Source organism: Oryza sativa, chromosome 6, assembly GCF_034140825.1.
Source record: "Oryza sativa Japonica Group chromosome 6, ASM3414082v1".
Classification (NCBI taxonomy): Eukaryota; Viridiplantae; Streptophyta; class Magnoliopsida; order Poales; family Poaceae; genus Oryza; species Oryza sativa.
Window position 1 is genome coordinate 10,577,523 of NC_089040.1, and position 12,309 is coordinate 10,589,831.

The 12,309-nt window shown below is 42.3% G+C and overlaps 1 protein-coding gene across 1 annotated transcript; it reads left to right on the forward strand.

Annotated features, from left to right (window-relative positions):
* The first annotated feature begins 9,668 nt into the window (after positions 1-9,668).
* On the forward strand, positions 9,669-12,104 carry LOC4340779 (disease resistance protein RPM1-like). The gene is made up of 4 exons (XM_066311229.1): positions 9,669-10,321; positions 10,451-10,631; positions 11,477-11,613; positions 11,707-12,104. The coding sequence occupies exons 1-2, from the start codon at positions 9,684-9,686 to the stop codon at positions 10,488-10,490; spliced, it is 678 nt and encodes a 225-aa protein (XP_066167326.1). The 5' UTR covers positions 9,669-9,683; the 3' UTR covers positions 10,491-10,631; positions 11,477-11,613; positions 11,707-12,104.
* The last annotated feature ends 205 nt before the right edge of the window (positions 12,105-12,309 follow it).

Genomic DNA, 12,309 nt, shown 5'->3' on the forward strand with positions numbered 1-12,309 from the left:
GATCATGTTCATTCTCAGGAATCTCTAGCATGGAATGAGAACAAAAATCATAACAATGGTCAAGGTAACAAGACTGAACCAACCACCATGGCGCTAATCATCGATCTGAAATAACATCGGAACTTGAAAGCTTCAGAACGTCCATCGTCTATTCGTCAGTGCGTGCAAACTCTGAAGTCTGAACCGCGAAGTAGTCATCAAGGTCGTAGTCTCGTAGATATGATGTTCGTTACCAATACCTGTTTCTAATCGATTCCTTTATGTTTTTCCGTTCATTTTCTCTCAGTTTTATGGAACACTATTCAGCTGGGGACGAGATGTGGAATACTCAACGGAGTACATTAGACGCATGAATGCATGCATTTGATGCATAGAATACGGGTCTTGGAGGGATACGCGTAGGCTACGATAGCATAAATTAAAATTTTCTACCGCGTAAACCAAGAACCATACAAATATTGGATCATAGATCGTTACCACTTGACGCGCTGCGCAGCGGAAGAAAATGCTAAAAAGGCGAAGGAACCCTCGCGATGTAGCGCGCGTCGATGTTGAAGAAGTAGTCGATCGCACCGGCTCGACCTTCTCCTCCTCATGCGTTCTCCTCGCCGTACTCCCACGCTGATCAGTATCGCAAAGCAGTGGCGCCTCTACCGGTATCCACACGTATAGGGACGGAACGCCATATGCAGATGTGCTAGCACCCGCGCGCGGCTAGGGTTTTGCTCGGGGAAAGGAGTGGCGGCTAGGGTTTGTCACGTGATGCAATGCCTCCGCCGGTCACACCCCTCACGAATATATAGGATCTATGACTCGGTTCTCCAAGGCCCGTGGGACTCCTATTCGGATCCCTATCCGAATTAAGCTCATATTGGATCTCCATCCAATCCCCTTATTCCGGCTCATTAAGTGTGCGGCCCTGTAGGTTCATGCACACTCGACTGTAACCCGAAAACTCTTTTTCGGTCCACGTGTCAACAGCGGCCCCTAACAGAACGTATTGACTGACCGGGCATACACAAAGATCATATCGGTTGAACCTCTAGTGTATACTTGTATGAACCTCTTTGCCTCACGATATCGATTAAGCTCAAGGCTAGATATGTGCCATCCTCTAATAGCTCAATCATTCACTCGAACCTGTGATAGATTACATAACTCGTGACTGTCCTCAACCACCTTTGGCATGGCCATGCATTTCCATAATCTATAACATCGAGGGACCCAGAGATATCTCTCTATAGGAGGGGCAAATCCCATCTTGATTATTCATATCTCACTACACGTTTCATAGCATACCCGAAAATTACTTTTATAACTACCCAATTACGGAGTAGCGTTTAGCAGTCCCTAAGTAAGCTACTACACATGTTGGAAACCATGATAATATCAGGTCTATGGATTCAACACCAACACTAAATGAGATCACTGATGACACAACACATATGGCTCTTGCAGTGTCTCATATTGGGTCTATCCAACAATATGTTTCCCAACATGTGTCCACATTATTAATTTGGTATCTCTATACCATGATCCATAAGACATGATCATCAATTAATACATGTGCTGATCATTAAACATATTTGTTCCACATATGATATTTGATCAGGGATCTTTTAGAAATAGCAACATACAACATAAAGAGTCTCATAAAAGAATCACATATTCAGTAACCAATAATGAGTTATCTATTTTAAGGAACAATGTCGGATAAATATGTAAACATAATATATGATACAATCATCTCTATTATTGCCTCTAGGACATATCACCAACAGGTCTGCAATGCAGTGATGATGACACCTGTGCAAAATATTTCAGTCAGGGAACTCAGGATCACTAAAAGATGTCGATGTTGCCTCTCTGGAATGTATGACATCTCACTTCTCAGGAAGGATTGGAGCCGGTGCCGCCATCAGAAATCACAACGGCCAGATTTCTGTGTCATTGAGATGCTATATGTATCGGAAGACTTCAGATAAAAAAATATCTTCTCATCTCCAGGTTACTGAACAACGGAGAGTCATTCTACTCCTATATGCTACTTTTAACTTTCACTAGCTAGTCTGTATGATTGATTTGTTTCCTTTTTTTTTTTGCACTTACATTTGTTAATGTATATGTGTGTATATATTAGGATAGAGGGCCCATTTTGGACATGTATATGTGTACTGTTGAACTAATGTTGACCAGAATATCTGAAATTCCCCAACATTATGAATTGCGCTGGATCTAGATCACCACGAGAAGCTAAGCCGGTTGTGTTGGCGGGATTGGTCGCTTCAAAAACTAGATGATACCCCGCGCGTTGCTGCGGGATTTTGTAGGTAGAAATGGAGAGCTACACGTGGAGGCATAAGAGATAAATGTAATAGTAGCCATCGGAAATGGTAATTTTTTTCAAACAAACAACTATTTCTGTAGGATGAAATCTATAAACTGGAGTAGCAACATCCGTGAAGGTTAAGATAGCATTTCTCAGATATAGTAATAGCAACGCAAGAGATACTAATTTTGATTATTGGTATTGACCTTCTCTTCAGTTAGACTGCATTTGAGGTAATCCATTTTTTATGTAAGAAATGTTAGAAGCATATGAGGGTCAGAGATAGCTTCAGTTTGTTGAGGTTATAGAAGAATCCATTTGAGCAACTGCATCCATGTTCACTTGTGAAGAACAGACAAATGAAAAATGAGCAGCATCTCGTTTGAAAGTTTGAGGATTCCTGAAGGGAAGAGCAATAAATGGCAAAGTATAGACAATACGACGATGCAAAAGAAGCTAGAAGCAGTTTGCATGACAACAAAGAATGCAGACGGTTAACATGACAACAGAGAATGCAAGGTACCAGGAAGGCAGGAATAGAGTAATAGAGAAAATAATGTAATAGGAGTAACATTTATTAATTGGTGATTAATGATAACCTGCTGGTTGGTTCTCGTTGAATATCCATGTGTTGGAATAAGAATAAAGCTGTTGAGAATAGGAGAAATGAAAGGGAGTTGTCATAAGGAGAAACATAATGGTGTATGTGATACTTATAGAGGTTGAGTAGTAATGTGGTACCGAATCGTGGAGAATAGTGAAAATAATATCTGATTTATTGTTGACTGCTTATTGAATTAGCATTGAACAGTACAATCAGAGTAGCTAATTGAATCGTGGAGGGTGTGGCCCTTTGGCTAACTTTTTATGCACGTTTATGCATTTTTATTAATTTATTGGATCAACATAGTGCAACCCCTATCTATCCCTTTACCATAAAGTAAATTCAAAGAAGAAAACAATGTTTATCTTCTCATGTTAAGTGTTGTTAGAATGTCTGAATCAGAACCCATCTTAATTTTCTCTGTTTCTTAGGATATCAATCATGTCTTAGAGCTGAAAGTTTGTATCAACAGAAACACAATAACTTGTAGTATTTTGGGCTAAAAGATCCATAAAACTGAAGATAAATAGTCAGATGGCCTTGATGAATAACCCAATGTTTGACAAACTGTTCAATTTTGCTATTACAAATAGCATTCTTTATACTCTAGCCAGAAAAAAAAAATGAAAAATGGATATAAAGTAGGATCATCATATACCAAAGAAGAATCAGGATAGATATATCAAAAATTAGGGATCGATGTGTATGAAAAATAGCTAGACAGTGTTGTTATGGAAGGAATAACTTGTACCTCTTGCGAAGCAAGTGTCGCAGTATGGGCATATAATAATATATAGAAATCAAGTTACCATGAATGAATATGGGGCAATTATGATTACCCAATGTATATACAGATTGCTCCAGCTGTTGCTTTGGATGGGAATGTCATGGGGACTAATCTCAGCGGTAGCCCATAGTTGCTGATGCAACAATAGTAAGCAATCTGCTAATGGAAAACAATCTGCATCCGGAATTCATAAGGTATATACTGCGTGATGTAAAATTGGTATACATACCAATGATCCTCATACCATGAATTGTCTCCTTTAGTGAAGTGTATATACTAAATTTCGCATAACATATTTTCGTATAAATTATTAGCTGAGTTTCATACAACACTAAGGCTGCATTCGGGAGTGAGGTTTGGAAATCCTCACTCCCGGGCACGTAAAACGGAGCAGCGATTAGGGCGTGATTAATTAGGTTTTTGCTAATTTTTTTTTTCAAAAAAGGATTAATTTGAATTTTTTAAGCAACTTTCGTATATAAACTGGAATACCATAAGATTGACAAAATTAAAGGCGGTACACTGGAATACAAGCTCCATAACTAAGAGAGTGTTTAGATCCAAGAGTGTAAAGTTTTGACGTGTCACATCGGATATTATATAGGGTGTCGTATGGGGTGTTTGGACACTAATAAAAAACTAATTACAGAATCCGTCTGTAAACCGCGAGAGGAATTTATTAAGCCTAATTAATTCGTCATTAGCAAATATTTACTGTGGCACCACATTGTTAAATCATGAAGCAATTAGGCTTAAAAGATTCGTCTCGTCAATTAGTCGCAATATGTCCAATTAATTATTTTTTTACATATATTTAATACTTTATATAGGTGTTCAAACGTTCGATGTGATATGGTGTAAAATTTTGAAATGGGATCTAAACATGCCCTAAAATAATTCTTGAGCACAAAAATCCTCAACAATTTAAACCTGCAATATTTAAGGTATTACAAACAATACTATGGTATCATATACAGCGAAAGGTCATCGTGGCCAGATGGGCCGACCTGGCCAGCTTCAACTATCAGCAAAGGTAAGGAAATAAGAGCCGTCGGAACTACAGATCTGCAGCAGATGAGAGAGAAGAGCAGCTGGCTACAGATCTGTAGCCAGCTGCAGAACGGACTCCAAGACATAATGTGTGTATGACAGATGGGACCATATATTAATAGTATAGTAAATAACTATTGTATAAATTGGCTATTAGATTGGCTATAGATTAATTGGAGCTAGTAATGGGCTGTACTATTAAACTTGCTCTAATGATAATCCTCTCTGCTTGAATTGTTCAGTGTAAAAGCTAGCTACAAATTCTGATTGCAGAGCCAGAAGAGCCAGTCGCATTGTCCTATCTCCTTTGCGGTTGTGAGCTGCTTGCTGTTCTGAGCGTGAACCGTGAAGGGAGATCTAGTCGAGGAGAGTCGATGGCGGAGACGGTGCTGAGCATGGCGAGGTCGCTGGTGGGGAGCGCCATCAGCAAGGCCGCCTCCGCCGCTGCCGACGATACCAGCCTCCTGCTCGGCGTCGAGAAAGACATCTGGTACGTAATATGTACTGTGGCTCTCGTTTATTCTGTACTAGCTTACTGATCAGCATTTATTGTATCGACATCCTTCTTAGCCTCGATTTTGTTGGCCATCAATCCTGATCGGAACAAATCACTAAGTCAAGCAAATCAATTGATGAGTGCACAAACTTTTTTTTTTTGCATGACCAATCTTGAGTTCTTGAGGGGCGAAACAGACGCACCCGACCGCAGTCACCCTCTCCCTCCTCCCACAGTCCCACTCCTCCCCTCCGCCTTGCCGCTACCCGAGCGACCGCCGGAAAGCCAAGTGGCTGCAAGGACGGTGGCGGTGGGGCATGCTCTCTCTCTCTCGGCGCTGCAAAGGAGGGGGCACCGTCGCATCTAGGATGGCAAAGGCGTCTCCACGCCAGTCAGATCCGGTGAGTGGCTGGCAGAAAACGAGGCGGAATAGCGGAGAGCCGAGCCAGTGCTTGGTGTGGCTAGCAACATGGGAGGCTAGCGATGCGGTAGCAAGCAGTGGTGGTAACTACAAATCTATAGCTCCCTTGCCAGATCTGACGACCCCGCAACCGGATCTGGCGATGGCCCAACGGTGTCGGAGGCTACGCATCCGAGAATGTTTTGGTAAGGCGACGGCACAGTCGTGCGACGACCGGTAATCCATGGGGGTGAGGACGCAACAAGGTGCAACCAAGGAAGCACCGTGACATGCCGAGGAGGATGCGGCGGCTCGCCATGAGTGGATCTGGAAGCGACAGATGTAGCTAGATTTGGTGGGCGGGGTCGCAGCAGCAACATGTGCCGCCGATGCGATGTGGCAGTGGCTGCTTGAGATGCCAGATGGGGCCCATGTGATGGAGGCCAGAGGAGCAGCCAGTGGGCCGACGGGGAGGATGCAAGGTGTGGTGGGCTGCAGCGACGGCTCGGTGCGAGCAAGAGCGACGTCTGTGCATGCTGGGACATCCTAGCGGGGCGGCGTGATGGTAGGAGGTCGGCAGACAAAATAGCGTGCCACGGAAGGTGGGGCCATGGCTGGTCGGCGGTGGGGCATCGGCGCAGCGAACCCACAGGCTAGCGGAGGCTGTTGGGGTGGTGGAACGCAGGGGTGGTGATGACAGGGAAGGGTGAAAATCTAGCTCGGTGTTTCGTCGGGCCGGCAACGATGACACCTTCAAGCGCCGTCTTCCCCCTTTGGGGCGTTGTCGAGCTATGACCCTCTCCCTCCTCACAGGACTCTCCAGATGAAAACCTAGTCCATTTAGATGGGTCATGGCGGCAACCTTGGCATCATGATCTTCTTGGAGGCATTGTCCAGGAGGTCTTGTTTCCTCACCTTGCAATGCCCCGATCATTTTTGTCTTTGGGATTCTTTCAGTCGTTGTCATCGGGTTACCGTGAGGGACAAGTGGATTGTCTTGTCTCTCTCGCCCTCTCACTCCTCAACCCTTCTACGTGATAATGATTGGGAGCCCGTTGATGACCTTCTATTTGGATCTAGTGCTCGGTGGGGCCTTTGCAACCTAGTGTAGGACTAGCGGTGATCGGTCACGCATAGAGGCGGTCGGTTCGGTGCTAGTGCTTCTCTTGGGGTATGTAAGGAGTCGCTAGAATGTGGTGGTGTGCTTTTTATTTTTCCTTTCCCTGATTATAACCTTCTAGGGCTGTAATTTTGTTTTTTTTTCTTGCTATATTAATATGAAACTTCACACTGCCTTGTGCGGCTCGTTTAAAAAAAAAACTTGAGTTCTTGACACTATAAGTATGTTAGTAGTGGAGTCGACATTAGTTTATCTAAAACATCTCTTCATATATATGAAGGCCACTAATGATTTTTCTTTCCTAGGGAACCAAAGTTCCGCGGTATGTTAATCCACAAATCCCCTTGTAAGATATCCTATGGCAAATGAACTAAAGGCATGTACAATGATAATAATTAATAGGAGAATCTTAACATTTCTAATTAGTTCTAATTAGGAATATTAACTGATATGGAAGAGAGAGAGAGAGAAAGAGGAGAGATAGAACATTGTTGTTACGGTTAACAATGGCTCAGCAACTACTTGCCTCTTTAAAATGGAAACTTGGTTGCGAGGGTGAAAAAAAGGAAAGAATATTAGTAAAGAATATATTTTTTGTTTAGTAGTTAAAATATTTGTTGTCTCAATTGTTTAAGGGCACACTCTAAATAATTTTGTGTTATCTAAGAGTCCATACCATGCAGAGGACCCGCGTTTTCCACGTGGACAACCAGAGCAGTAACAAACCCTAGCGCCTCCACCCCCTTAGATGGGCTGTGGCGGCGCTTTCGGCATTGCGTTTTCTTTGGAAGTATCATTTAGAAAATCCTATTATTGCCTAGCCTGCCTTAAGGAAGTTCAGGCGACACCCTTGGATGGCGATGTCCGAGAGCCCGTGGATGTTTAGTTGTTTAGACATGGTGTTGGACGGTCGAATGGTGGGCCTGTTGTAGGTATGGTGGCATCTGGCAACCAGTCATGCTTAGCAATAGATTCCTATGCAGAAGACATTCGCAATCAATCAGCTCGAAATGTGGATGAAGCTGAGCTTGTTGGGTTTTCTGACTCCAAGAAAAGGCTGCTTGAAATGATCGATACCAATGCTAATGATGGTCCGGCCAAGGTAATCTGTGTTGTTGGGATGGGTGGTTTAGGCAAGACAGCTCTTTCGAGGAAGATCTTTGAAAGCGAAGAAGACATTAGGAAGAACTTCCCTTGCAATGCTTGGATTACAGTGTCACAATCATTTCACAGGATTGAGCTACTTAAAGATATGATACGCCAACTTCTTGGCCCCAGTTCTCTGGATCAACTCTTGCAAGAATTGCAAGGGAAGGTGGTGGTGCAAGTACATCATCTTTCTGAGTACCTGATAGAAGAGCTCAAGGAGAAGAGGTACTTTGTTGTTCTAGATGATCTATGGATTTTACATGATTGGAATTGGATAAATGAAATTGCATTTCCTAAGAACAATAAGAAGGGCAGTCAAATAGTAATAACCACTCGGAATGTTGATCTTGCGGAGAAGTGTGCCACAGCCTCACTGGTGTACCACCTTGATTTCTTGCAGATGAACGATGCCATAACATTGCTACTGAGAAAAACAAATAAAAATCATGAAGACATGGAATCAAATAAAAATATGCAAAAGATGGTTGAACGAATTGTAAATAAATGTGGTCGTCTACCATTAGCAATACTTACAATAGGAGCTGTGCTTGCAACTAAACAGGTGTCAGAATGGGAGAAATTCTATGAACACCTTCCTTCAGAACTAGAAATAAACCCAAGCCTGGAAGCTTTGAGGAGAATGGTGACCCTAGGTTACAACCACCTACCATCCCATCTGAAACCATGCTTTTTGTATCTAAGTATCTTTCCTGAGGATTTTGAAATCAAAAGGAATCGTCTAGTAGGTAGATGGATAGCAGAAGGGTTTGTTAGACCAAAGGTTGGGATGACGACTAAGGATGTCGGAGAAAGTTACTTTAATGAGCTAATCAACCGAAGTATGATTCAACGATCAAGAGTGGGCATAGCAGGAAAAATTAAGACTTGTCGAATTCATGATATCATCCGTGATATCACAGTTTCAATCTCGAGACAGGAAAATTTTGTATTGTTACCAATGGGAGATGGCTCTGATTTAGTTCAGGAAAACACTCGCCACATAGCATTCCATGGGAGTATGTCCTGCAAAACTGGATTGGATTGGAGCATTATTCGATCATTAGCTATTTTTGGTGACAGACCCAAGAGTCTAGCACATGCAGTTTGTCCAGATCAATTGAGGATGTTACGGGTCTTGGATCTTGAAGATGTGACATTCTTAATCACTCAAAAAGATTTCGACCGTATTGCATTGTTGTGCCACTTGAAATACTTGAGTATTGGATATTTGTCATCCATATATTCACTTCCCAGATCCATTGGTAAACTACAGGGCCTACAAACTTTGAACATGCCGAGCACATACATTGCAGCACTACCAAGTGAGATCAGTAAACTCCAATGTCTGCATACTCTTCGTTGTAGTAGAAAGTTTGTTTCTGACAACTTTAGTCTAGACCACCCAATGAAGTGCATAACTAACACAATATGCCTGCCTAAAGTATTCACACCTTTAGTTAGTCGCGATGATCGTGCAATACAAATTGCTGAATTGCACATGGCCACCAAAAGTTGCTGGTATAAATCATTCGGTGTGAAGGTACCCAAAGGAATAGGTAAGTTGCGAGACTTACAGGTTCTAGAGTATGTAGATATCAGGCGGACCAGTAGTAGAGCAATCAAAGAGCTGGGGCAGTTAAGCAAGCTGAGGAAATTAGGTGTGATGACAAATGGCTCGACAAAGGAAAAATGTAAGATACTTTGTGCAGCCATTGAGAAGCTCTCTTCCCTCCAATATCTCTATGTGAATGCTGCAGGATACTTTGTGCCTAGATTCTATTTCCTCTCCTCCTCCCCTACTGAGGACACTCGTGTTGTATGGAAGTCTTGAAGAGATGCCTAACTGGATTGAGCAGCTCACTCACCTGAAGAAGATCTACTTATTGAGGAGCAAACTAAAGGAAGGTAAAACCATGCTGATACTTGGGGCATTGCCCAACCTCATGGTCCTTGATCTTTATCGGAAAGCTTACCTTGGGGAGAAGCTAGTATTCAAAACAGGAGCATTCCCAAATCTTAGAACACTTTCGATTTACGATTTGGATCAGCTAAGAGAGATTAGATTTGAGGACGGCAGCTCGCCCCAGTTGGAAAAGATAGAAATCAGATTCTGCAGGTTGGAATCAGGGATTATTGGTATTATCCACCTTCCAAGGCTCAAGGAGATTTCACTTGGATACGAAAGTAAAGTGGCTGGGCTTGCTCAGCTGGAGGGAGAAGTGCGCACACACCCAAATCACCCCGTGCTGCGAATGAGGGAGGACCGAAGTGATCACGACCTTGCTTGTGACGCCGAAGGATCCCCTGTTGAAGTGGAAGCAACGGATCCCCTCCCAGAGCAGGAGGGAGAGAGCTCGCAGGTGATCACGTTGACGTCGAACAACAGGTCAGTCACTCCCTACATGGCAGCTTAATTAACTTGTTTCAAATTATCTTTTTGTTCAGTATTAGCGATCGGGTGATATCGATGATTTCAACTCACCCTTTCATCTCTCTGGTTTTCTTAACCTAACAGCGAAGAGATAAGCACAGCTCAAGCTGGTTTTATCAAGTGATGATCTCCTCCTCCATTGGCATCTCCGGTCGTCCCTGCTTCTGCGGCTGCGCACACCTCGCTGTTCCGAGGAGGGGTGCTGATCTAAGGAGGCTTCCACTTTCTTCAATTGCGTCTCACGCTCTCGATTCTTCCCTCTCGGGTATGAATTGTTTCAATCTGACCTTTTCTCGTGATATGCTACTGGTTCCAGCATGAGCATTTGAACCAGCAGCTTAGAATTATCGTTTGATCAGGTGTTTTTTTTATCCATTCTTACCTGGGAACTCTACTTTTCCAACTCATTCAGAACAGAAACCATGTTTATTACACTATAGAGGGGAACACGAGTTGTGGTTTTGTTATTTCCTTTTTGGTGTGCACACCAGGTGTTTGCTAGAATGTCTGAAAGAGCTTGTGTATACTTGGTTGGCTCAACATTATGTGTTAGGTCATATTTTATATAGTTGCTGACCTATCACATATTGCAGGAGTAAAATTTTTGCTATGTTTATTGTTCCTTGCTGTTGATTTTCCTTTTCGTAAAGAATATTAGCTTTTTAGATAACGAAAGGAATATTATGTATCCTGCAAAAAGGTTTGATTTGGTGGTCACTGGCTAGTAGAAAAGCAACGAGAGATCAGACAAAACAAAGTTATGGCTACAATAGCTCATTGCAATTTATTTGCTGAACATGTGAAAAATTAATAATTGTCGCATGTCATGTTGCTTTGGCATTCTGCCTGCAGGTGGTTAGTTGTTTCATATCCATTGTCTTGTCTACCTTTTCCTACTAAACTAGCTAGGAGTAGAAAAAGTAATTGTTGGTTCCAAGTTCAAAAGATAGGCAGATGTTAGCTAAGGAACTTGCAGTTCTTGATCTCCTTCAGAGCTTCTCACCTCACATATATGGATCTCTGTTTATCCTAAAGCAACATTTTTTTAATCTGCTAGTTTCAAATTGATCATCTTTGTTATTCTTCATTTATTTTATTTTTCTCCCTAAGAGAGTTTGCTAGGGTGGAGATGTGGACAATCGAATGCAGCTATGCTGTTCAAACCACTGTCAAAAGATGCAGGACAGGATGGGCAGATGCTTGTTCAGTGTTCTTGTTCAAATGAAACCTATACTATTCTGGAAGAGGTTGGTTAATTTACTTTGTACATAACCCTTACCTTGTTAATTATCCTCTTGCAAAATGCATGGATTGGTGAAATCATGTTTTTTGTCACGCAGAATTGTTTTCTGAAGCTCAAAGTTGAAGCTGCAATCTTCACTGTTTCTGGCAGAACCAAATTGGTGGCTTGGTGCTGCATACCTGCAGAGAACGCAACGGCCACTGCTTGTAGCCTTGAGGATGCTACATTATTGATCATCTTACTAAGGCCCCCGATCAAACTTTGAATGTAATTAGATCTGCCCAGGTTCTCAAAATTTCTTGGCTCCGCCGCTGCTTGAATCGATATGTCATATGCTGCAAATTAAGTGAATTGGAGATGTACATGCGCTCGCTATATTGTAATTGTGGGGTAGCAACTTTATCTCGGGTACAACCATGGAACAAGGGTGATGAATCAAACTATTTGCTGTCATTTGAAGAGCTCCAGCAGACATATTTCATGAAATTGTACTAATTCTTATTTGTGTACAATTGATTATCTCATTACATCTTGCATTCTGTTAGACATATGTATTTCCATACATTGTTTACACCTGCTATGACTGATTGAGGATATGGCAAAGCTTAAAAGATGATGTTAACATGGTCACATGGAGATGAAGGAACATGCATATACAGGGCACTCCATTTTCTGTTTTCTCTCAATCTTATGTAGAGTT